The sequence below is a fragment of the Tachysurus fulvidraco genome, chromosome 21 (genome assembly GCF_022655615.1).
Source record: "Tachysurus fulvidraco isolate hzauxx_2018 chromosome 21, HZAU_PFXX_2.0, whole genome shotgun sequence".
Taxonomy (NCBI): Eukaryota; Metazoa; Chordata; class Actinopteri; order Siluriformes; family Bagridae; genus Tachysurus; species Tachysurus fulvidraco.
Genome location: NC_062538.1, coordinates 15,832,812 through 15,857,242, shown reverse-complemented (window position 1 = coordinate 15,857,242; position 24,431 = coordinate 15,832,812). Strand labels below are relative to the sequence as shown.

The window sequence follows — 24,431 nt, the reverse complement described above, 5'->3', positions numbered from 1 at the left end:
TGGGATATATTGGCATTAGACTGATGAGACAAGACATCCTAAAGAGACAGACTGTAGGAAGTAATAGTTTAAAATGCCTCTTCTGACCTGTTTTTTTTTTTGGAAAAAATACCAGTGTGGAAGGGAATTAATTTGCATAAATTGAACAGAATAGATGTATATGAGTCAACATTTTGCAGCTGTAACTGGATCTGTGAGTTCTATAACAGTAGAAAGTGACAAGAGCAAAGAAGCAAGCATTATTCTTCAGTTCTATGCAAATAAGCATTAATGTGTTATAGTGCCAAGTCTAAATGAAACGCTGTAGTAAATTCCTCTGACCAATCCGATTATGTGGGGTGTCTGAATTTCACCCAGTCCTCTACTCTCACAGCTTCAGCTTTTCCCTGTAGTTACTTCCTATTAACTTCTTTGGTGCATATAACAGAACATATACCTTTCTTTGGCCAAGGCTTCTTTGCTTCCTTCCTTGGGTGATGGTATGTGAGCAGTAGAGTCATGAATTACATCACAGTGTGTGAGCGGGTCCTGTAGTAGAGAAAGGAAAGGAAAAAAGAAAAAATATATATACAAAGACAGGCAAGTGAACACACTATGGAAAGTCTTATCTGCTGTTTAATGCATACTTGAGCTCACAGATTGTTAGGGTCTGATTGACAGGAGTGACAGTAATGCCATCCCTCCCACCCAGGCCAATTTTGTTCACAAGTAGTCACACACCTGTACACACACTCATACACACAATTACTCACTGAGTGGTGTGTGCTGTCTCCGTTAGCCTGTGAGGTAGAGTACAGGTTCACATACTCTCCTTCTCCTTCTACGCCTTCATCGTTTGCACTTTCACTCTGTTAAAAGAAGTTAAAAAAAAAATAAGGTTTAATATTAAACACACATCCAGACGAGTACATGCACACAAAATGCACAATGCATCTGTGATGAAAATTAGAGAATCAATACCCACAACTGACCAGCAGGTGGAGCAAACAGGACAGTCTAATAAACTTTGTGTGTGTGTGTGTGTGTGTGTGTGTGTGTGTGTGTGTGTGTGTGTGTGATTACAGTGGATAAAGACAGAAGCAACCTGCAGAAACTCGTCAAATGCACCAGCAGGAACACTCCTACTGTGCCTGCTTTCAAACACATACCCATACACACACACGCACATACACAGGCACATACACACGCACACGTTTTCCTTGGAGTTCAGGAACCAAAAATCCCTCTGTTTTATTCGGTCAGAGGAATTCCGGAACATTCCACACACACCCGGGGGATTAAATGGGGGGAAAGTGAGTGAGGACAGAAGGTTATGTTTCTCACACACTCACACACAGGTCAATCTCTGACCTGATCTGTGATCTTCCTTCACATGTTCACAAGCGCACAACATATGGTCTAGTGCTTAAGCACGCTAGTTCTCACTGCCTAATTCTGTCTTTCTCTCCTATAAACACATCTACATTTCCAGTCCCTCTTTAACTAGATCAACACACTTCATCATATTACACTCAGCTTTCTCATTAAATGATGTCATGTTAAATGCAAAAAGTCTCTCAGAAGGAAAAAAAAGGCTCAGTAAAAGCTTGTCAGTGGTATGTAATTTCAGCAGTAGGTCTCTTTGTTCTGATGGTGAAAATCCTGCATATCCGAGCCTCTACAACTCAAGCTCCAATTTCTCAGTTTGCTGTAATGAAAGGGGGATTTTCATCCACTGTACTTCTATGCAAATGCAAAAACCTGACAGCATTTAAAAAAAAAAAAACCAACACTATAGTTTTATACTGAGCTGAGGTAAAAATACAAAATAAAAAAAATCGCAACTTGAAAATAAATGCTGAAAAAAAAAAAGATCCTCTTCCTAAAAAAATACCTGATGTAATGTGTGGGGGTGACTTTTTTGGTTAAGGCCAGGATAAATCAGCAATGTCTGCCCTTTTTTAAATGATTCATTCAAAAACATAGTGCACCCTACAGTAATTTTACTCGATTTAAAATGCAAACTGTTTCCACACTTCGATGGAAAAGGAACAAATTCCCTACTGTGTTGTTCCTGGCCAAATCATTTCAGACTTAAGAACAGACTCTTCCAAACTGCCCCCAACCCAGCACATAAAACCCATCATGTGGACTCTAATGTGGTTCCATCAATGCACTGGGGTATAAAAATATACACTCGTGTAAAACTATATATGCATTTGAAAAAAAATAATAAAAATAGAATTTCTTTGGAGAACCAAAACTTTTATGAAACGAAGAAAGGAACCACTGAAATGAGAAGTGACTTGAAATACAAATCATCAAAAATACCAACACACACCCAAAGCCACAAGGTTCAACAAAAGACAACACCACCTCACATCCATGCAACAGGTCTACATACAGTAGAAAACGAACACCTTTCTGACTCCCATTTATGATGCTGTACATCACAAATAAACATCCGTGGACGTCACTCACCGTGGGTGTGGTTAAAGAGGCATGGCCACTAAGGAAGGAGTTAGACACAGAAAGGCTGAGGCCAATAGCAGACTCCGCCTCCTCCGGAACACCAACGGAGGGAGGGAGGAGCGAAAGAGAAGAGGAGGAAGATGAAGAAGGAGAGGAAGAGTAAGACGCCTAGACAAAAGAGAAACAGATGGAAGGGAAGAAAAGAAAGAAACAGCAAGAGAAGTAAATGAGCTATTATCACTAAACAGGAGAAAAGAGAAGCCATTAAAAGAACAGAAATAAATGGAATGTAAGCGCAAAAGAAAGAAGAGTCAGAGGAAGAAAGGAGGAACCCAGAGTAAATAAGTGCTTACTAGGGTGAGAGAAAGAATGAGATAGATTACTAAGGAGCAGTGTTTGTCATCTGGTCATGAGTTAGCTGTGTAGCAAGTTAGCCAAAGCTGCTTTAAGCCAACACCAGTTAAAGATGGACTGGATGCAAAAACTAATTATTTTACATTGGAAAGTTACAAAACCCTTTTACATAATAATCTCTTCCTTCAAAAACATATTTTTTTTTACTTAAAGCCAAGACAAATCTGCTTTCTCTAAAACTGCCTGTAACATTTGTTCGATTTTCTAAATCATCCCAAGATTATATTCTCTGCTCTTTTTTAAACATTAATCAGTGATGAATGATTTGTGGTCTTTGGTCTGCTTACAGGTAACTGATGGTTTTTGCAGTTTAACTAATCCAGGTTAAAGGAATAAGAATCCTGCAGCAAACAGAACAAAGAACTTTATTCCAAGGTACCAACATTACTAAACAAGTACATCGTCACAGGCAGCAAAAACACTGCTTTACCAAAAAGACCCGAGTGGATGTCAGTGGATAAGACAGCTCTGTGCTAATAGCATCAATGCTAAAGCTGTTAGTGCAATCTGCAGAAATGGAATTATAAACTGGTCCACATCCATATTACAATGCACATAATAAAAAAACTTTTACAACTGTAGACACTGATAGATATCCAAGTACAAGCTTAATATATCTATTAAATAACTTGTTTTTGTTGATCTTTGTACACTGATACTAAGATTTAGTAAATTATAAAAATTGGTCTTTACACTTCGATTTATGCCAAGAAAAATATCAAAAGAAATAAAAAAAATTGTCTGGCCAAATACATGATGTAATAAAATATTGACTTGATAAAGAAGATTAAACATTGGCTTCTAAGCTCCTGAATTTTATTCACATTTATCTGTATTGCTTATTTATATGAACAGAAGGCAGTAAATTGTAAATGTTATTACTTATATTACACTACGTACTACTTACATATGGCACCTCTGCTTTATTCCTTCATACAGGGGCCTGATATCTGCCCTTTGAGCAGGCGAAACTAACCATGTGATCTTCTCTAAAGCTTGTCCATTTGTCACTGAGCACCATCTGTACGAGTGACGGAATGTGTGAAATCCGATGCATGTTTGTGTATAACAGAGTGCTTCCATCACTCTCAGCACCTTTAATGCTTCCCATGCTTGCACTTATTGTTCTTACATTATATGACTATATGTATACGCACCAGCTGTCGCTGTTTGGGTGGCAGAGCTGGAGGGGGCGGAGTCTCATAGCTGTCGCTGGACCCATAAACTTCTTCGAATCGTTTGTTCCGCCGCTGTTCATAGATTCTCTCGCTCTGAGGAGTCTGATAGAAGACTGATGGCTGTGGCTCTGAGTAATCCTCCACAAACTGCATGTACTGGAGGACTACACACACACACACACGCACACGCAAACATCAAAAACTGAATGTAATATGTAGAGCAAGACTGCACAAGACCGCAACTTTAATTGAAAACCACAAAACACATTAAAGTAGGGCCACACACACATGGTTCATAGCCCACATGTGCAGTAGGGTTATTGTTTTTTTGTTAAAACATACACACACACTGAATGTACCAACTCTTACTCGTTCTGCACTTCTTTTCTGGCAGAGGTGGAGGGCTGTCGCTTTGGAAAGACAGTTCATTCCCGTTAATCAAAGTGGGTGTGGTCAGTGAAGTGGGTGTGTCTTCATCAGAGGGGCGGTATTCATACAGCTGGCAGGTTGATAGGATGGGAACAGAGCGCCTCTTTTTCTGTGGAAGTGCAGGGGGTCGTTCTCCGTTGGATGCTCCCACCGTGCTGAGTGGGACTACAGGGGCACTGAAGCGGGGTTGTGCTGAGCCAGGAGACGTCACAAGAGTCTCACTGAGGCATTCTGGAAGGGGGCTTAGGCAGCTGCTAGGAACCGTGGGAAATGGCAATGGCTCGGACACTGAGAGGTCCTGATGGAGGAAGTCGTAGTCAGGGTCGTATCCGTCTGTGTTATCTAAAGAGAGACAAGCAAAGGGAAAGACAGAGAGAAACGGAGAGAGTTAACTGTTGCTAGGTCTTCCAAATGGTTAAGTGGTGTGGTACACATACCAAGTGTCTCACAGCTAGTGTTGCGTGAGCATTGGCCGCTGTCCCTCTCCAGTGAGGAAAGCTGCTCATCTGATTTGCTCAGTTTCCCCATAATGCTGCATGGCGAGAGGCGAGGTGAATCCCCACCGTATGATTGGCTGCCACCAGAGAAACGCCTCTGTAGTAGTTCAACCTCATACTCCTGCTGCTGTTTCCATGGCAATGACAAACAACAACAACAACAGTCTATTTAGCGATAATCTAGTAAAATGCATCAACAAGAAGTAAAGGTCAGGAATTCAAGGTTAAAAAGGTATATTATTTTGAAAGAAAATGGTCACTCCACAAGGTAACAAGTTTTACGGGTTTGAGAGGTTGAAGATAATACAATCAAGGTAACGGTTCGAGTTTGTACCTGTTTGAGAGCTCCATGCTGCAGGTTGAGGCCACAGTTTGTTCTACTCATGGGTGCTACCACAGCTATGCGTGTGGGTGAGGAGGTGGACTGGCGCTTCTTTGGAGGCAAAGCGGGTGGGCTGGGGAACAAACGTTCATCAGTGTGTTAGTAAATCTAACAAGTAATAAGGTCAAGTGACTTGCTAATCTCACACACAAGGGCCGATGACTGAACTCACACACACGCCAGTAAGGTGACTTCCAAGATACTTCAGTCAAGCTAACATGTCTTAGTGGCTTAATCAAACAAATAGGGAAACCAAGAACACAGACCACCAAGAAGGCACAAGAGGTTGATCATGCAAATTCACTAAAAACAAGTTATGTTAGTTGACAATACAATATGCAATTTGCCACAGTGCCACAATCACATGCACATTATGGCTTCCATCCATTCAGGAGGCCAAGGCCGTGTGATCTCATAATGCACCTTCAGCACACCACTGGCTGACATACATTTCTGTCACCACAGGACTGAAGCACGACTGCATCCTGCTCCTGGCAAAGGGTGACCAAACGAGGACAGAGGGACGCAGAAAGATGAGCAGGATGATGAAAGGAGTCCATAGCACATAGAGAAAGAAAAAGCGTTGTAAGAAGAGAACAGAAAGACAACAGAGATAACTCATGATGACAAGAGAAAAGACAGACAAAATAAAGAAGACAGTGAGAAAGAAGGAAAGGACATATGTACAGATCATCACGTACACTTAGATAAACACACAGGCTTGCACGCACACACACACACACACACACACACACACACACACACACACACACACACACTAACACACACACTAACACACACACACACAAAGTTACATCGGACAAACTTAAAAGTGATGTGCAGATGTCTACTCGTTACAGACGTTCCTCTTTCTCGTGTGTGTTTCTGTACTGTGAATCTGCTTGCCCTCTTGCGGTGCAGTTTAAAAAAATCACATACATTAAGAGAGATTGGGGTGTCACAACCTGAAACTGAAATGGCCTGAATTGGGATTTATATTCAATAATCTTCATAATGCTAAAGTGTGGAGAAGTCAATATCTGAAAACTATTTGTGATTCTACAAGTACAGTCCCATTGTTGTGAAATCATAATCCTCACTGTGAAACATGGTGGTGGTTTTATGTGGTGGGAAATCTTTTCATTAGCTGGGAATGAAAACTGGCCAAAGCTAAGGGGCAGAGTAGATGGAGCCAAATCCTAGAAGAAATCCTGTTTCAATCTGAAAGAGATTGGAGGTGGTGGTTTATACCCCACCAAGACAACATCCCTCGTAAGCATACTGCCGAAGCTACACTGCAGAGGTTCAAGAAAAGCCCAGATAAAGCCGATACCTCGATCTGATTTAGAATCAGCGTCATAAGTGCTTTCCAACAGCAGTCTCCAACAACTATGAAAAAGCATGAGCAAAGTCAGAAAGAATGGGGAAAAATCTTCAGGATGCAGATGTGCAAAGCTTTATCCCAGAAGACGAGAAATAACTGCAGCCAAAAGTTTTAAGTATTGACACATGGAGGAAAATACTTATTCAAACAACAAATGTCTACTTTTTTGTATATATGCAACTACTGTTTTGCAATATAAAGATTTTGTACTTCTAAATGTTACATATAATGTACAATATATGTGAAAAGTTGGAAGTGAAACTAATTTCCATCCTGTAAATGATCTTATTTAACCCAGTGATGCAGAGCGTGATACATCTAACTTTATCTTCAATAAGGACATTGGAATGGAGTGAGCTTTACTGTGAATGACACAATTTATGACTTGTTAAAACACGTCAGGCGATTGAACGCTCTGCTAACGTACTGAACTAAAGCTGTTACACCCTGACTCGCTCGGGACTCATGGGCTTTTTGTTGTTATGGTAACGCTGACAGTAAATGCCATTCCTTGTTTACATATACATTTGGTTTGGATTAAATGTTACATGCTTTGAACATTAAATGTAACAATATTGAGGCTTTACACATATGTTGCTTAGAGAAAATATCTTGTACTCACAGCAAAAACACTATATTTCTTTTCCACAGGTGCCACAGACGAATGGACATTATGGCACTCGCGGCTCAGAATACATTACAGCACTCACATGAGTATACACTTTATTCTGTGTACTATAACTTGTGTACTAAGGATTACAAACTAATAAAATTACCTCAATCTGGAGGCTGCACGTAAAATAGAAAGAAATCAGATCAGTACTTTTTAAATGTAAAAACTTGATTATACCCATTTTTACACTTTTTGTCTGTGAACTGATATGTACACAAGTTTTATTCTGTTACCTTGATTTATTTTTTTTTGTTCAGATTGAAAATAGAATTGTAGACACACACATAGACACAAACACGCCCACACGCTCTTACCTGTGCTCTGCTAACTTTAACCCTGGTAGAGGAGGTTTGGGTGGCGCTACTTCTTCTTCCGAGATGTTGGTCAAGTTATCCGCGGGCATGGTTTTGCTGAGGATCTCCTTTTCTCGCTCAGTTAGAGGCATTTCACACATGCTGTACAAGTGAGAGGCAGACAAATAGAAGCAGATGGAAAGACAGAATAAATTGAGCATGACAAGAGAAAGAACGTACAGACAGATTGTGAGAGACAGACAGTTATAACATTGCGTCAATAAGACCAGACAACAACTTAGTAACTCCATACATATGAATTTCCTGAAAATTTGAGCAGTTAATAAAGCAATGTGGACTGCACTTTTAAATCGTACCTCTCCGCTTTGGCCACTAAGGGCGCTGGCTTACAAGGGGATGTCGGGGATGGCTGCTCCTGTTTTTCGATGGTGAGTTTCACCAACTCCTGCAACACGCACAGAAAAACACAAACACACAGGTTTATATTTTGCTTTTGTACCATATTGCACAAGTCCTTCCATTTATAACACTGGTAAAAGCAGACAGAAACAAAATGTCATACCTTTACTCCATCCAGCACGGCCTTTATCACTGCTGTAACAGTCGCCACGGTTTCTTTGTCATCTAGGTCGATGCCCTCCAGCATCACTTGGTCGGCCCAGCGAATGAGATTTGCCAAACTCTGATAAACTCGATTATGACAGGATGATATGGCAGAGCTGTGAAAATGAAATAAGCCATACACCACAATGAACATTAAAAACTGGCTATACACTTATTGGACACTTTATTAGGAACACCTGTGTACATGGTTACTTATGCAATTATCCAAACAGCCAATCATGTGGCAGTGGCTCTGTGCATGAAATCATTCAGAAACTTGTCTAGGCTTGAGTTAAATTTCACGTCAAACAAACCTATAAGAGAAAATTGTGTTCTAAGTTTTAGTTAGTGCCAGGCACACTATTGTGAGTCTGTCATAAACTGCTTATCTCCTGGGATTCTCAAACATAGCTGTCTAAAGAGTTTTACATAGGAGGATATGGAACATCAATGAGCGACAGTTCTGTGGGCAGAAATGCCTTGTTTAGGAGAAAGGTAAAGGGAGATTGGCCTGACTGGTGTAAGCCGAAGTGAATGGAAATGTTTTAAAAGTGTGTGTGTGTGTGTGTGTGTGTGTGTGTGTGTGTGTGTGTGTGTGTGTGTCTGCATGTGCATGTTTTACCCTTTCCCTAATTCCTTTGGAAATTGAGTTTGAACAGTGCATCATTCATAGAAAAAGCAATACACACCTAAAAATACACACACAACCCTCATTTATACACACACACAAACACACACACACACACACACACACACACACACACACACACACACACACACACACACACACACACACACACTCACCTGTGTTGGATCCTTGCCTCCACTTGCATGAGGGGAAGAATGGCCTCTAGGACTTTGCTAGCAGACCCAGGCAGCATCTGGAGCACTTTGGTGTCCACAGACATCTTGTCGACTATGGTCTTAAAGTATCTCAGTGCACTCACCACCTCCTTCTCCTGCTCCTCCAGTCGACTCACCTTCTGCAAAAGAAAACAAACAACACCACCCAAATAAAACAAACAAATAAATGTTAGACAGGGTTGGAAGGGCAGGAAGCAGTGTCAACATCACAGTATAAGAAGTCCAGCTGTGCTGCAGCTGTATGACTGCATAAAAATTGAAACAGCTTGCTTTACTCTAAGCAACTACACTGTTTTATCAAATGTTTAAAATTATTCAGTGCTGTTCCTCCGGTTTGAAGTTTCTAATATAAAATGTCATTATTGTTGTTGACTAAAACTCTTTTTCATCTAAGATATAATGCTAAAATACGTCAGTATCATATGACAAAAGTCTGACATGCTACATTCAAAAGTGCTTTTATAATAATAATAATAATAATAATAATAATAATAATAATAATAATAATAATAAAATGTAGTACCTGGAGTGAACACTGGGTGTCGTCATGATACAGAACCTAACTGAAATACAGATCCCTGAGGCCTACAATAATTTTGCTTTGCTTAAGGGTAGAAATGCCATCCAACAACTGAACTGTATAAAGTCTTTTTTTTTTTTTGAAAAAAAAATAAATGTCTTGTCTAACTTTTTTCTAGACATTCTCATATTGTATTTGCAAACACTTTCGCTTATTTTAAACATTTCTTTCCGGAATTATTTGTCAACAGAATAAAGCAATTTAAGCTTCAAATGAATCAATACACAGAAATAGGCTTAATGAACTTTTATTTGTTACATAATAATCTCCTAAATAAATATATAATTCGATCACGGTATTTACGATAGGCTTGTAGAAGTTTTAAAACATGTGACTATACTGACACGTTTAAAGTACTCGGATCTATACTGAGCAGAATTTGACCTATTTATTCTATTTTCACAGCTAGCCAGTCGGAATGATTTTTTTGTAGCTTGTTTATAGTCTGTGCAGTTTGTGTAGGCCATGTATAATGTTTTACTTGTGTAGTTTGCAGAGTTTAAGCAGACTTTGTGCAGGTTTGTAAAGAGTTTGTGTAGAGTTTATGCAGAACCTGTCAGAATTTATCTAGAGTATGAAGACCTGGTTTAGATTTTATGCAGAATTTAGTGCAGACTTTGGGTAGATTCTGTGCAGAGTTTGTGCAAAAGTTTGAGCACATTTCAGTTAGTAGTGAGCTTATACAGAATTCAGTTTGAATTTGTACTGTCTGTGCAGAGTTTGTGTAAAGTTTATGACCTTGTTTACAGGTTTCTCTGTGCTCTTGATGTCTGGTTCGGGAGCACTCTGTTTGCCCTTCTTGGATGGAGTTCGCTTGATTTTGGGTGAGTGGAACTTATCCATCAGCTTCATGGTGAATGTAGAGATATGAGACCTCTGAGAGTCTAAAAACATGACAAAGCAACAGAGAGAGAGAAAAATGAGGGACAGACAAGAACGAAGAAGAACAAACGAAGACAGTTTGTGTGATCCTAAATTAAATCTATCTTGTAGCACCTGGAGTTGTTTAAGAGAACAGATGGGGTTTTAATGCACCACTGAACTTCAACTGAAGTTGGCTAGTTGGTTAATGATAGTGTTTATTCGCAGGTTATTATTATTTTGCACATGTAAAAGATGAACACAGTTTCAAAGCTTCTTATGATATACAAGGTGAAAAACAGTTTTCTGTTCATTTTCATTTCATGTTTCATTTGAAAAGAAAATGTAAAAAAATATATTTTCTAAACTAGCTTAATAATTGTAATCATTCAAGTTTCAATACTAAGCACATCTTGTGTGATAATTACACAGTCATAACAACACACAAACACTTAGGACGTTTTGACCACTTTTGCAAAACTCCCTGGAAACGCAAAACAAAATAGCATTTCTAAAAGGAAGTTCATGCTATGCTGAATTAGACCACCATTCATGAAAAGGAAATGTGGCAATCAGTCAGACACTCACTATCCCCTCTGCTGACATTTTCTCTCTCACACTGACACACACACACAGACACAAACATAGTGACAAATGCCCAGCCACAGAGAAGTCATACCACCACAGAGAAATGGGCACCACTTCCTTCTGTGGATTAAAGGGAAGCTGACACAGACCCGATGATTCTCTCTCGCTCCCACACGTACACACACATACTCACACACTCACACATACAGCAATGATAAGCATCACGACATAGACAAGGACGCTCCCAAAAGAGATTAACACAAACAAACTCAGACTTTTATCATAATTGGAATTTTATGGAGCACAATCTTGATACAGAGAGAGAGAGAGAGAGAGAGTGTGTGTATGTGAGTAAGTGAGTATGCCTGTCTATTGTATAGCTATATTATGGTGAAACAAAATGTGATGAGAAAAGATAGAGATAAAGCTGAGACATAACCATGTTTCTATGACTGTAAAAGCCATATGCTTATAAAGCTCACTGAGGTGGCTGAATATCAGAAAACAAAGACACACATCTCTGTCCCTGCATCGTCTGTTATTTTCTATTTGCCTTTTTTTTTTGGGACACTTCACTGCACGTTATCTCTTATATGCCATATGTCCGACAGCTTCAGTGGTGCTCGTCATAACATATAAGGGATATCATAACCCACGTCATGACACATGATGTAGCTCAAGATATATTTATTATGAGGTAAGAAAGGATTAAAATTGTTTGTCTAAAATCCACGCAGTTGCTGCTTCCACGGTCTGATCGCAAAGTGGCGTATTTACAGTGACTGATAAACAGTAACAGCATCAGAGGCTTTGTCATCAGTCTATTTAAAAAACCCACAGACTTCCGAAAAAATATACTTAACTGATGTTAAATACAGAATATAACGACACTTCTGTATGTGTCAGTAAATACCAGGACTGATTTTAGTGTACAGGATATTTCATAGCTGAGTGGAAGGTCTGAGTGGTCCTTCATAAACCGCTAAACCTTTAGTAAGTGACGTAAGCTGTCATTTCATACACGTTAACATGTTGGACTATCGATAGAATATGACCTAAGACATGACACATTTCTGCCTTGTGACCAGTGTGTATCAGCTAAGTTCATAAAGAGACTCAATGAACAATTTTTGTCTTACAGTTTTATCGTCCTAACGTACGTGTGTGTGTGTGTGTGTGTGTGTGTACGACTGAACAATACTGAATTTACTGTCAGTTACAGCTGTTAAACCACTAGTGACCAGAAATGGGATCTGACACAATTGGCAAGGGGGGGGTGGGGGGGGTCTAAAAAATGAAATTCAGGGCTATGTAATGACTTTGCAGGAAACTGCAACTGTGTTAAGTGTGTGTGTGTGTGTGTGTGTGTGTGTGTGTGTGTGTGTGTGTGTGTGTGTGTGTGAGTGTGTGTGTGTGTGTGAGTGAGTGCGCATTTTAGTGTGAAATCCATTGTTAATGTGAGGGGCTCTGCCCTTCCGTCCTGAGAGTGCCCAGAACAATGCCTTATGGGCAAAAGCGGAAATCATATTGTAAATAAATGAGTTGGAACTACGCCCATACCTGAGAAAACACACACACACACACACACGTGTGTGGAGTTAGTTACTTTGATTAAATGATACACATGCCCAACATTCTGCATTTTGACTTGGAGCTCTGCAATCTGCAATTTAACATTGGAGTACATCGGTATGGGTTATTAGTCAAAAAATACTGCAAGAAAGTAGACTTTATAAACCGGGAGATGAGCTAATAAGATATATATAATCTTGAATCATCTGCACAAATGCTCTGTGTTATCACCTTCTATCACAGTAAATAGAGCTACAACTAAGTTTCAGAGTAACTTTCCTCAACTTCTCCTACTGCTCTTAAACCTGAAAAGTTGTAAATGCTAGTTTCTTGTCTGATTGATTAAATAATTTATTCCTAAATTGGAAAGTCTGCCAGGTAAAACCTTCAGCCTGCATTTAAAATATTTGTAGGCAATTAGAAAATCAACACAGACTACCCATTAATAGGGACTCATTCACAGACTGTACAAATCTATTTCTCTAGCTTAGACAGGCTAAAGTTGCTCAGACAAAAAGAAGAGAACAAAGACTAACCCTAAAAAACTAACCCTAACCCTAATCACATGAAATAACAAGCGATTAGATTCAGCTTGCAATTTCTGGCTGTTGTTGAATTGCCTTGTTGATTAGAAATGGTCAGTGGAGGACGGCCAGACAGGTTCAAGCTGATAGAAAGGCTGCAGGTTAACCACTCTGTACACTTGTGGTGAGCAGAAAAGCATCTCAGAATGCACAACAAATCTTGAGGCAGATGGGCTAATAACAGCAGAAAACCACGTCGGGTTTTACTTCTTTAGCTGAGAACAGAAAGCTAAGGCTGCAGTGAGCACGGACTCACCATAACTGGTCAGATGAAGACTGCAAAAACGTAGTCTGAGGAGTCTGGATTTCTGCTGAGGCACATGGATGGTTGAGTCAGAATTTGGCACCAACAGCACAAATGCATGGATCCAAACTGCCTTGTGCCAACAGTCCAGACTGGAGGAGGTGGTGTAATGGTGTGAGGAATGTTTTCTTGGTACATTTTGGGTCATTTAATAACAATCTTCCATTGCTTGAATGCCACAAACAATGTGAGAATTGCTGACCATGTTCATATCTACATATCCAAGATTTACCATCATCTACTGGCTACTTTCAGCACGAACAGCATTTCATGATGCAAAAGTCAGACTGGTTTCAGGAACACGGCAATGAGTTCAGTGTTCTTCGTTGTCCCAGCCACCATGTCTGAATCCAGTAGAACACTTTTGGGATGTGATAGAACCGGAGATTCCCAGCAGGACAGTGCACCTGCACACCAGTGCAATCCATGCCATGAAATATAAATATATATATATATATATATATATATATATATATATATATATATATATATAAATATATATATGCATGTATGCATGTGTGTGTTACTGCCGGCTTCAGGAAGAAGATACGCTTAATTCCACAGTGCACACCACTAACTAGCAAGCTGGGAAAAAATCTATTCCCTCTGAGTGAGGTTTCAGTCCATAAATCGACACACATTCTGTAGCTACAGACATGTCCATCAGTGGCATGTCCAATATCCTACTACATCCAACACCCGACAACATCAGGAATATTTGACCCTAGGTGCTTTGGGGCGTTTAATCTTCCAAAAGCATGGGCAAGGCTAATGCAGAGACCACATTTGTGAGAAGCACATTTTTAAATGAAATAAAAAACAAAAACAAAACAGGACCTCTTTCCAGTTGATCTGTTTCAGTCCATTTCTGAACAATTTGGGTCAGAGCACTTTTTCAATACAGTGATGAGTTTTTATGCTGAGAGGAAAAAATAGCTGTGGCAACACATGGGCATATAAATGGACAAGTAATCTGAAATCAGATTAACTTGTAAACTTGTTCAATCAGTGAACAGCAGATCCAAAATATAGACAATTTTGCAGCAACTTGTTCAGACTTTACACTGAAGTTGCTAAAAAGAAAATGTGTGTATGTGTGTGTGTGTGTGTGTGTGTGTGTGTGTGTGTGTGTGTGTGTGTGTGTGTGTGTGTGTGTGTGTGTGTGCGTGTGTGTGTGTGTGCGTGTGTGCAGAGAGTGGAAAAAAAAAGAATTTTATGTCAGTGGACAAGAACGCTAATTTTTTTTCCAGGACTGTGGCACAGGTCTGGTTTGAACATCTAAGTAATAATACACAGCTCCTTCAATATTTTACCTCAACGGAGACCACAGCCCCACCTTTGATTCTACTGGCTTAAAAGATTGAAGCTCAGGACAAAGTTCACTAAAAAAAAAATACCAGCAATTAATTCACATCCTTCATCCTTTTTTCCTATTTGTCAAATGCTTGTTCTGCAGTGGCAAATTCTGTTGAAACTTGCTCTGACTGATGATTTCTCTGAAAATGTAAAAAAAAAATAAAGCCATGCAAGTGCTCGTTGTTGCATGACTATAAAACACCAGGTTCATAAAATGACGGCTTACTTCAAACCTGTACAGAAAAGGATGCTTTATAGCTTTTGTTTTTGAATAGCAGATCATGATCACTTCAGAATGTATAACGCTATTGCGGCAGCAAAACAGAACCGAGAGACCCTTTCACACAGATAAATCAGATCAACTTCTCTGTAATTGGTTAATATGATTAATATATAATAATAATGCATCTTATGTTAAACTCTGAGAAAAACACTGACAAAAACATACTTAAAGCATTTTACTTCGTTGTCACTTACACACCTGTCACTGAAACCTTATGGTCATCAAAGCTGTCACTTCCTGTTTAGAAGCTCCACCCATTTACTTCCTGTCTGGACGGAGACTTTATGCCTTAATTTCCTTTGCCGCCCCAATTTCCTGTGCCACCCATCCTGAATACTAACCTGTGAGCTGCTTGGTCGTATACCCGCTGACCAACATGCTCACACACATGCTGAGTGTAGCCACAGCTATTGAAGTGGGTGTGGCATTGCAGCAACATGCTCTCTCTAATTAACATTCATTTAATCTGTTTATTGTGAGATTTAAATGATGTGAGAATCTTCCTAACAATTCCTTTTCCATTTGGGAATTGAACAGGACCTCTTTCCAGTTGATCTGTCTCAGCCCATTTCAAGGATAACCAATTAGTCCAAGCTCATGAACAACTGGATCTGCGTTTCTAGCTGAATCTCATAATTATCCATCTTTCCTGAACAATATCTTGTGTTACTCAGTTCAGCAAAGTTAGTAGTTTGAAAGCGGATTCAGTGGGGTACAAATAAACACGATGTACAATAATGAACAAATGAGCTACGAGGAAATTTAGTTCCCATAAGTGGAGTATACTCCATCATGGAGTATACTGTATGTTGGGCAGCGACAAAATGAGCTATAAATATCTATAATATAAAGTTATATATAGAGCTATAATATAAATTTAAAAACTATCTAGTGTGTAGAATCATCCGCTCGCCATCATTTACAGCTGGCCACATTCACACCCTTTATTAACATGTATTCTGGGTAATCGGGTCAAAACTGGACAGCTGAGATGCAAAGCTGTTTACACCTTACATCATGCAGAATCATTACGAGTATCTCGAGTGATCGGGTTTCATACGCTGTTTCCTCAACCTGCTCACACGTGACGGAAAATAAAGTTAAGATAGTCGAATCACTGATTCCAGGCATTACAAACCCAAAGCTTCTGCTTCGACTCCACAGACAGATAATCATTGGCCTCATGCGTGCACAGCAAGTAAAATACATTTGGCATCGGAGTAGCAGCAGCAGATTATTATTGAACGATTACTGAATGAATTTGTCTGGTCAGAATTGAGCAAATCAGGGCTTGAAATGATTGATTTGATAATATTTTCATGCTGTGATAGATTATTTGATAAATACCAGAACAATTGTATTGCAGTTAGTGATATTTTCTTTAATTATGCTACGTTCAGAGTTCTGTAGGGGTGTTATTTTGTTTATATGGTTAACATTTAATGTTTCTAAATAATCAACAAACAATCAAACATTTTTAAATAATTCAACAAACTGCATTTTTGTTATGTGGGACTGTGAGGTAATGTGGCAAGGTGAATGTTGTTTGATTTTCAATCAGTATAATGGGAAGCATAATCCTCTTTGTATTAAAATAATTCTACCGGTGCGTAGTGAGGTGACGTAACCTAAAACCAAGACAGCGCAGGATTCTGAGCCATCAGACTGTGCATTCTGACTTTGAACGATCTGTTCCTGTTCAACCAATCAGCACTGATCAGCATTCTAGGTACACACAACCTGCTGATCGTGATCCCAATATAAACTTACCCATAAACCCCTTCTCCGAATTGAAAAAAGCAAAAACCTACAAATGCATTAATACAAGGGCCTTAAGACGTAGCCTAGATAGGAGGATGAGGCATCTATCTCTCCCTTATGCAGAAACTCCTGTGTGAGCCCATCCCCCGCTGAAAACCCATGCAAACACACACACACACACACACACACAGATCAAACACTCCCAGGCGTGTCTGAACAGGGTGGACCTCCTGTCCTCATGTTGTGTTCCACATTCCGTCTCTCTCTCTCGCTCTCCACACACTGTGGGTTTGCGAGGTATTGTAAACACGGCAACACACACAGCCACACCGTTATGAAATGACGGGAGGGATAGAGTGGGATTAGGATGCCAGTTTCAATAACACGGGTTATTTCCCTTGTTCGCACACATCTGACTCAGACACGTAAAGAGGTAATAAAGAGACACACAACATAAGTGACGCAGCGACAAAATTATAGCCACATAAAGAAACTTCGACCCAAATTTATAGACATGCGCAAGACAAATAAGAAACATGAGCACACCACAAAGTAGTTAATAATTCCTTCTTAAAGTCCATGAGTCTCCAGTGTTTTACAGGGTTTTATATCCCCTACCCCTGTGTTGCTTGGTGTGGTTTGTCTGCCCTCAGTTTGACTGGGTTAAATGAGCGCTTAGAGTAAAGCCACAGTCTCAAAAATGCTAGGAATATAGCCCACGTTTAGCACTGGCCCTACACAGCCCTTAAAATATACTGCAAATACGGGGATAAACCCGTTAACATTTTGTAGACTTTCAGTCCTGTCCGGTTTTCCAAAAACACTAAAACCTAAAGATTAGAGTCCACTAGTACGTAAGCAATACTCGTACGTTTAATAAATGCAAACGTATTATTCAAGAATATACTTAGAACACAGATGAGCCAGTTTTGAGCAGTTTGAAAAATGAAATTTAAATAAGAATTATAATTGCCAATCATTTTGGACAATGTACACCACAGCATCTCAAATCTGATTGGTCAAAATGTTTCTTTTCTATAACACTAGGTTTGATTACAGTGCTGGCTGTCATTCAAACGACGTTATTGTGTGTATTGCGCTACATGAAGTAAGCCTTAATAAAGACACATGATAATAAGCATCTTGTTAATTATCAAAAAAAAAAAACTGAGTAATATTTAATGTGCTGCAGCTTTCTGAAAGGAGCAGTTTAACATGTATGGAAGGAGGCTCCAGTGTCAGCATTTTGTAACAGTCTGTATGTAACTTACTTTTCTTCCGTAGAAAAGCCTCAAAGATTCCTCTTTAAAATGACTTTCATTTTGTCTTAATAATGTTCAAAAAGAGAAACTAAGAGCACTAACATGTCTTATGGACTTTCCATGACATTAAAGGAAACTATAAACGGTTAAAAAAGCCTGACACATCATTCATTATAAAATAAAAATTATTTCAATATAACTCCTTTAACAACAACCAATATTCTCCGGTCTTATCTTAAATATATTAAGTTAAAAAGAGCAAGATGACAAGTGTCAGGCATTACTGATTAGTAGGAGTTCTCATCCAGCTACTCACTCTGAGGCTGTGATTTACCTGCATTTTTCTCCTGCTTTGCTAACCAAATCAGGTCAGCCTCTGTCGACCATGCTTGGTTTCTCCCACCTGTATTTCCCATATTAGCCTTGTTTTCAGTCGACTTTGTTTCCAACAAGAAGATGCGTGTCCCGTGAGCTTAGTCCAACCAGGGCACTCACTCAGATCTAGCGATATTAAAGCGATTCAAAAACAATCCAGTGCTTATGATGTTGTTTTTAGTTCGAGGTATATAGGTACAGTATATATCTCAGAGCTGTTTAACAGCAATCCAGAAAAGCTTGCGTCAGGGTTCAACAGGCTGAACTGAGATATGTGACGCTAATCCATGGGAAATATCAAAAAAAAAAAAAAAAAGTGTTTGTTCAGAGTTATAAATAAAATAATTAAATAAATAAAACTTTCCAGTGTTCTAAAAATGAAAATTCTAAATAAATAAATAAATCTTTCAAAAAGCTTGAAGAAACAGTTCCATGTCCATTCACAACCCAGCCTAGATGACTGAAAATGAGGAAACAGCAAAGGCAAAGTGTCTTCATATAGAACAAGGTCTTACTCATCCCTCTGTCAGTCGCATGACCTCAAATGACTCAGGCATCGAACTGAGATGAATTCTAAAAATACACCTAAGAAAAAACTGTCAAAGTTCCCCAAGTGTCAATCCAACAGCAGATTTCCATCCCATCAGAACTTCCCAGGACATTAGGACAGTCCCATTTCCAATGAATCCTGATTTGTCTGATTGGCCTTGCGACACACTAATGTAGAGCTCCGGGAAAAAAAATCATTCCAAAACAGATTACAAAAACACATCCTTCCTACGCATCCATTAAGACTTACAGTGTTGCAAAAGCTGAGGCTTAATCAAACACAAACATACTTATGGCTTCTGACTTTTTCGCCTAGTCGGCTAGCAACATGTTCCTCCAGCCATATGTTCATTACAGCTACTGTACTGTATTGTATTTCTCATCCCTCCTCCTCCTAGATGGGAAATCAGGTCTGCACTCTCCGCAAATGAACGTACATTCCTTCTTCTTTCTCACATACACACCCAAAACAGTTAATTACTGTAGCTTAGTATAGTAAGAAGATGCCTTACATTTAGAGAGGAAAAGTACAGTGTTGGTTTCTGAAGCTCCAAATTACAGTTTATGGATCTAAACCTGGAGTCCTGGGAAAGAAACTAGGCGTTTCAAGCTACCAAGAAAGTAAAGCTAAAATCTGACCAATCAGACAGCATGCCTACATGCCTCCAGCCAATCACAGTATAGCAAAAGCCAGCAGAGCTCAATTTGAACCTTCTAACATCCTTCCTGCCAATCACAGCATGAAGCTTTTTAACAAACGTGAACAGGAGCCCTGGAGCATCACAAATTCAGGTGTGCGTCTTTGTGTGTGTGTGTGTGTGTGTGTGTGTGTGTGTGTGTGTGTGTGTGGGTGCATGTGGTTGTATACATGCTTCAGGCACCTCAGTCTGATGTTATGAAAGAAGCAACAATACTCAATAAATAACATACATAAATGATATGAAATAACTTGTAAAGCTGTAGCACAAAATAAAAAAAAATAAAAGAACAAAGAAACAGGGAAGAAACATGGCTGGCTTGACTGACTAAACTAGACAACTATACACACCAATACAAACACAGACACAATTCATTAAGACCCCCCAGACCAGTTTCTTACACAAACATTTCCCCAAGTACTTAAGCACATGGCCTCATAAACACTTAAACTAATAGCACTACATTGTCAAACACACACACACACGCACGCACACACACACACACACACACACACCCCTCCTCCACCACCACTATACATACATCTGCATGGCCACATACACACTCTCTAAAGACAAGAAACAGAAGTACTGTTTCAGAGAAGGAGCATTTCTTAGACCCCTAAGATGATGTTGAACTCTAACAGTAGTAGCAGTTGTAAGGTTTTAAAACTTCATTGTCTCTACACGAGAATGTGAAACTATAACATTTTATCTATGCATCCGCCATTCATTAACAAACAAAAAGAAATGCAAACGGTGGCAATTCCTCATTTTAAGAACTGCTTAAGGCCACCACACACATTTTCCTCTCTTGGTTCATTTCTCACTATGCCAGGGAAGTCAAGTGAGGTCAAGTTTGGCTTCCGGGTTTTGTTGGAGAGAGGGGGGGAGAGGGAGAGAGAGAGAGAGAAGACAAGTGACAGTTTTTGTCCTGAATGACAGATCGATGATTATGTAGCAACATGGTATCCATGGCAACACAAAGCCTACTGGGCAGCTGATGATGCCTGTGCAACCACCAGCAATGACACACACTACCCCCCCAAACACACACACACACTTTCTAACTGCAGCCCACACCTAAAGCAAAAGCACCTAATCAGTGGTTCAAAATCACACGCTCAATCTCTCTCTCTTACACACACACACACACACACACAGGAAAGACACACGTACACATACAAATTAACACCATTATCACCTGTGCAAGCATAAACACATGTCGTGCACTGCTGCTGACTCTGTATTCAAGAGTACACATAAAATCCTGTGTGCATGCATGTGCGTAATGCATATTTTTTTTATTATTTATGTGTATAAGAAATAATACTAAAAATGTATATGGTAGGTCTCAGTTAGTCATCCTGAAGAAGAACCTCATGAAGGCATCATGTAGAGAGCAGCAATTACTGACACACAGAAAGACTGGCTCATATACTTATGACATAATTAAGGAAGAAGACTAAAGCAGGACAAGATGTTGTTTTATGGGGAAAAAATGATCACTAACGTCCTATCGTTTTTGAATTATTTTATACCACAGGAATTTGCAAACACCTGCAATCTTTTTAGGCAGATTAAAGAATGAAATAATGTACCATTTAATCCAATGTATAGTTTTGTCCAACTGCCAATGTCAAACAGCCCATTGTTTTTTCTTTCTGTTTTCTCAACATCTTAAAGACTTAAAGTTACAGCTGACACTGGAGACTCCTTCCACAAAACTCAAAACAAACGATGACATCAACAAGCACATACTTTATTGATCAGTGTATGTAGACTCAGTGAGTCTTTATTGAGATAGAAATGACAATGAATTAAAATGATGCCATTAATATACCTATCCTGTAGGCTGAAATACTGCCTGTGTCGCTGTTAAAGCAAATTGATCACAGTCTGTTGATGACTTAAGGAGCAGTCACACATACAGTAACACTGCACTGACAAAGTCACCAGATTCCATTTATTTTCAATGAGAGGTGACGACATTTGACATGAGCAACAGTTAGTGACTAAATGTTGGCGTGTTTAGCGACTGGACAAAAGTTTATGTAAAAACGGAGAGACTCGGGGTGGTGACGAGAGTGAAGACAGTAGAGTGCGTGAGATCCATGGCAAAGAGCTCACACTGCTTCTCTTTCATCTCACATGACTTATGAGACTTATAGATGTATACATAAACACCAAATCTCCATCCAGATTATTGCATTTTTGCAGGACGAATATCGATGCTAGTTTTGTCACAAACGTCACCATGGCAACGTCTTATACTGACTTCATATTACAGCAATTAGCAGCATGCATAAAATCACTGTATGAGTGAATGTTGCATTAGGATCAAGAATTCAGCAGCATTGTGGTGTAATGAAATAAAACTGCTCGTCAACCATTTTCACATCTGCTTATCTGTACGCCAACTTTTCCACCGCAGCCAAGAATAAATATTTCTGGAGGCAGACAGACAGGAAGCAATGTCTTGCCTCTTGCACAATGTCACTGCTCTCTGTTGACGTTTAAGAGGTCAGTCACACAGAGTGCATAAAAAAAAGGAAAGAAAATAAGTAAACTATCTAAACAAATAAATACATGAATCAGATGGTGTTGAAAATTTCAGGAAAAGTACAAAAAATGAGCATTATTAATATTACTACTATTAATAATTACAAGTATAAAATAATACATGAATAAATAACAACAATAAAGTTCATTCATTTGTCATTAAAACTTGTTCAGGTTCAATGTGGGCACAACAATTTAATGCAAAACTAAAACAATATGCAATAAAGCTATTAGTTTATTGGTTATATAAAAGTTAAATGCATACATAAGCAAGCATAATGTGTAGTTTTATATATATAAACAGATATATATATATATATAAACACTGTATAAATCTATAAAATATAAATAATCTGTACACAGTGCATAATTCACATTCATACCCCTTGATGTATGACATTACAATCCAATACAGATTGTTTCCTCACATTTTCACATTAAATTTATATATATAAACAATAACAAGATAATAATAAATGACATCATGGCACAAAACTGCTAAAAATACCTCAGAATACCGTTACATGTGTCTCGAGCTGAAGCTTTAAACAGTCTAGACTGAGATTGACAACAGCAGCGGTCACTGCGGTTATAGCTAACAACAGTCCATTTAAACATTTATATCTCAACTAATTTCATGTGAAATACCATAAAAACTAATAAAACAATTCAGGCATATTATCGGCGATGTGTTTTTTCCACAGAGAAAGCTGGAATAGTCCGTTTATACGTGCGAAAACGGAAAGAGAGTCCAATGAGAAAACGGGACTTTAGCCGTGAAGCTAACGGGAGCTAACGCAGGCTAACGGTTTTGTATAGAACGAATTGACATTGGACAGATTTGTTTGACAAAAATAGCTCTTTTAGTGTGTAAGATGTGTCCGTTTGTCGCATGTGTCTGCGCTTCTTCTGTGTTTTCTTGCTTTACTCACCATGTTTGCTCTCTATTTTCCCCGACATGGTCGCCCGGCGCTGGAGGCTGGAGGCTGGAGGCTTCACGGAGAAAACGGAGGGTAAAAAAAGCAAACAACGTTCCTCAACGCACCATTTGTCCAAATTTCATTTCAGTTTATTTGATTTTTTTTCCTTCTTTAAACGAATATATCCTCCGTCTGTCGCATGTTGGCGAGCAAAATGCTGCTCGCGGTCCCACACACATATACACACACTATCTATCTATCTATAGGTGCTGTGCAGTGCAACACATAAGCGTCAGGCTAGTGATGAACAATTCACAAAGGAACCGATTCCTCTGACTGACTCCGATAAAGTGAAATGATTTGGAAACAGAGTTTATGGTCATTCATTTCATTTATCATCGTCAGGTATGCATTATATAAAGTTATATATATTTTTAAGAACAACTTCTACAACTGGTATTGTGTCACAGATTAATAATACGTATTATTATTATAGTGTGGATAAGATAAAAAAAAAGGATTAACAATCTTTTTACTATTAATATATTAGTGTTAATAACATATCGTTGACGATTTTTTGCTCTATAATATCAAGAAAGAGAAAAAGAGAACCTTGTGAGAAACAAGTGGTTATAGTTGAATCGAGTCACTTAAATGAGTCAGTTGGAAAGATCCGAATCAGTCAATTGTAATTCCTATCACTGATACAGGGTGCAACCGGGGCTGTGATTTTCAGCCAGGACGCTTTTACCGGACAAACAGCACCCCCTATAGAGGGTAAATTCAGCTCCTCATATTGTATACTTTACAAATACAATTTATCTATTCATTTAGTCATTCATTCACCTTCAGAATGCACTTTATGCTGGACAGGGACTGGTCATGTTGAATCTCGATCTATCCCTGAACTACACCCTGAGTGGGACACCAGTCCATAATTATGCATAAGAAGACGCCATACACACACATCAACACTCTTATTCACACATC

General features: G+C 39.0%; 1 protein-coding gene across 7 annotated transcripts in view; it reads right to left on the bottom strand.

The window, feature by feature from the left end:
* Positions 1 to 23,764, bottom strand: part of rapgef1b (Rap guanine nucleotide exchange factor (GEF) 1b) — a 39,417-nt gene extending 15,653 nt beyond the window's left edge. The window contains exons 1-14 of one of the 7 annotated variants that reach the window (XM_047805478.1): positions 23,454 to 23,764; positions 10,508 to 10,653; positions 9,130 to 9,308; positions 8,285 to 8,441; positions 8,079 to 8,167; positions 7,723 to 7,863; positions 5,801 to 5,842; positions 5,304 to 5,424; positions 4,910 to 5,096; positions 4,413 to 4,814; positions 4,023 to 4,207; positions 2,461 to 2,619; positions 753 to 848; positions 437 to 528 (exon numbers count right to left, since the gene is read on the bottom strand). In XM_047805478.1, coding sequence (XP_047661434.1) covers positions 437 to 528; positions 753 to 848; positions 2,461 to 2,619; positions 4,023 to 4,207; positions 4,413 to 4,814; positions 4,910 to 5,096; positions 5,304 to 5,424; positions 5,801 to 5,842; positions 7,723 to 7,863; positions 8,079 to 8,167; positions 8,285 to 8,441; positions 9,130 to 9,308; positions 10,508 to 10,653; positions 23,454 to 23,481 — 2,024 coding nt within the window. In that variant the 5' untranslated portion in view covers positions 23,482 to 23,764. Of the gene's footprint in view, positions 1 to 436; positions 529 to 752; positions 849 to 2,460; positions 2,620 to 4,022; positions 4,208 to 4,412; positions 4,815 to 4,909; positions 5,097 to 5,303; positions 5,425 to 5,800; positions 5,843 to 7,722; positions 7,864 to 8,078; positions 8,168 to 8,284; positions 8,442 to 9,129; positions 9,309 to 10,507; positions 10,654 to 18,674; positions 18,995 to 23,453 lie in introns of those variants that run through there. The other 6 variants (XM_047805475.1, XM_047805474.1, XM_047805477.1 and 3 more) reach the window with 6 other exon arrangements.
* Between the last annotated feature and the right edge of the window lie 667 nt (positions 23,765 to 24,431).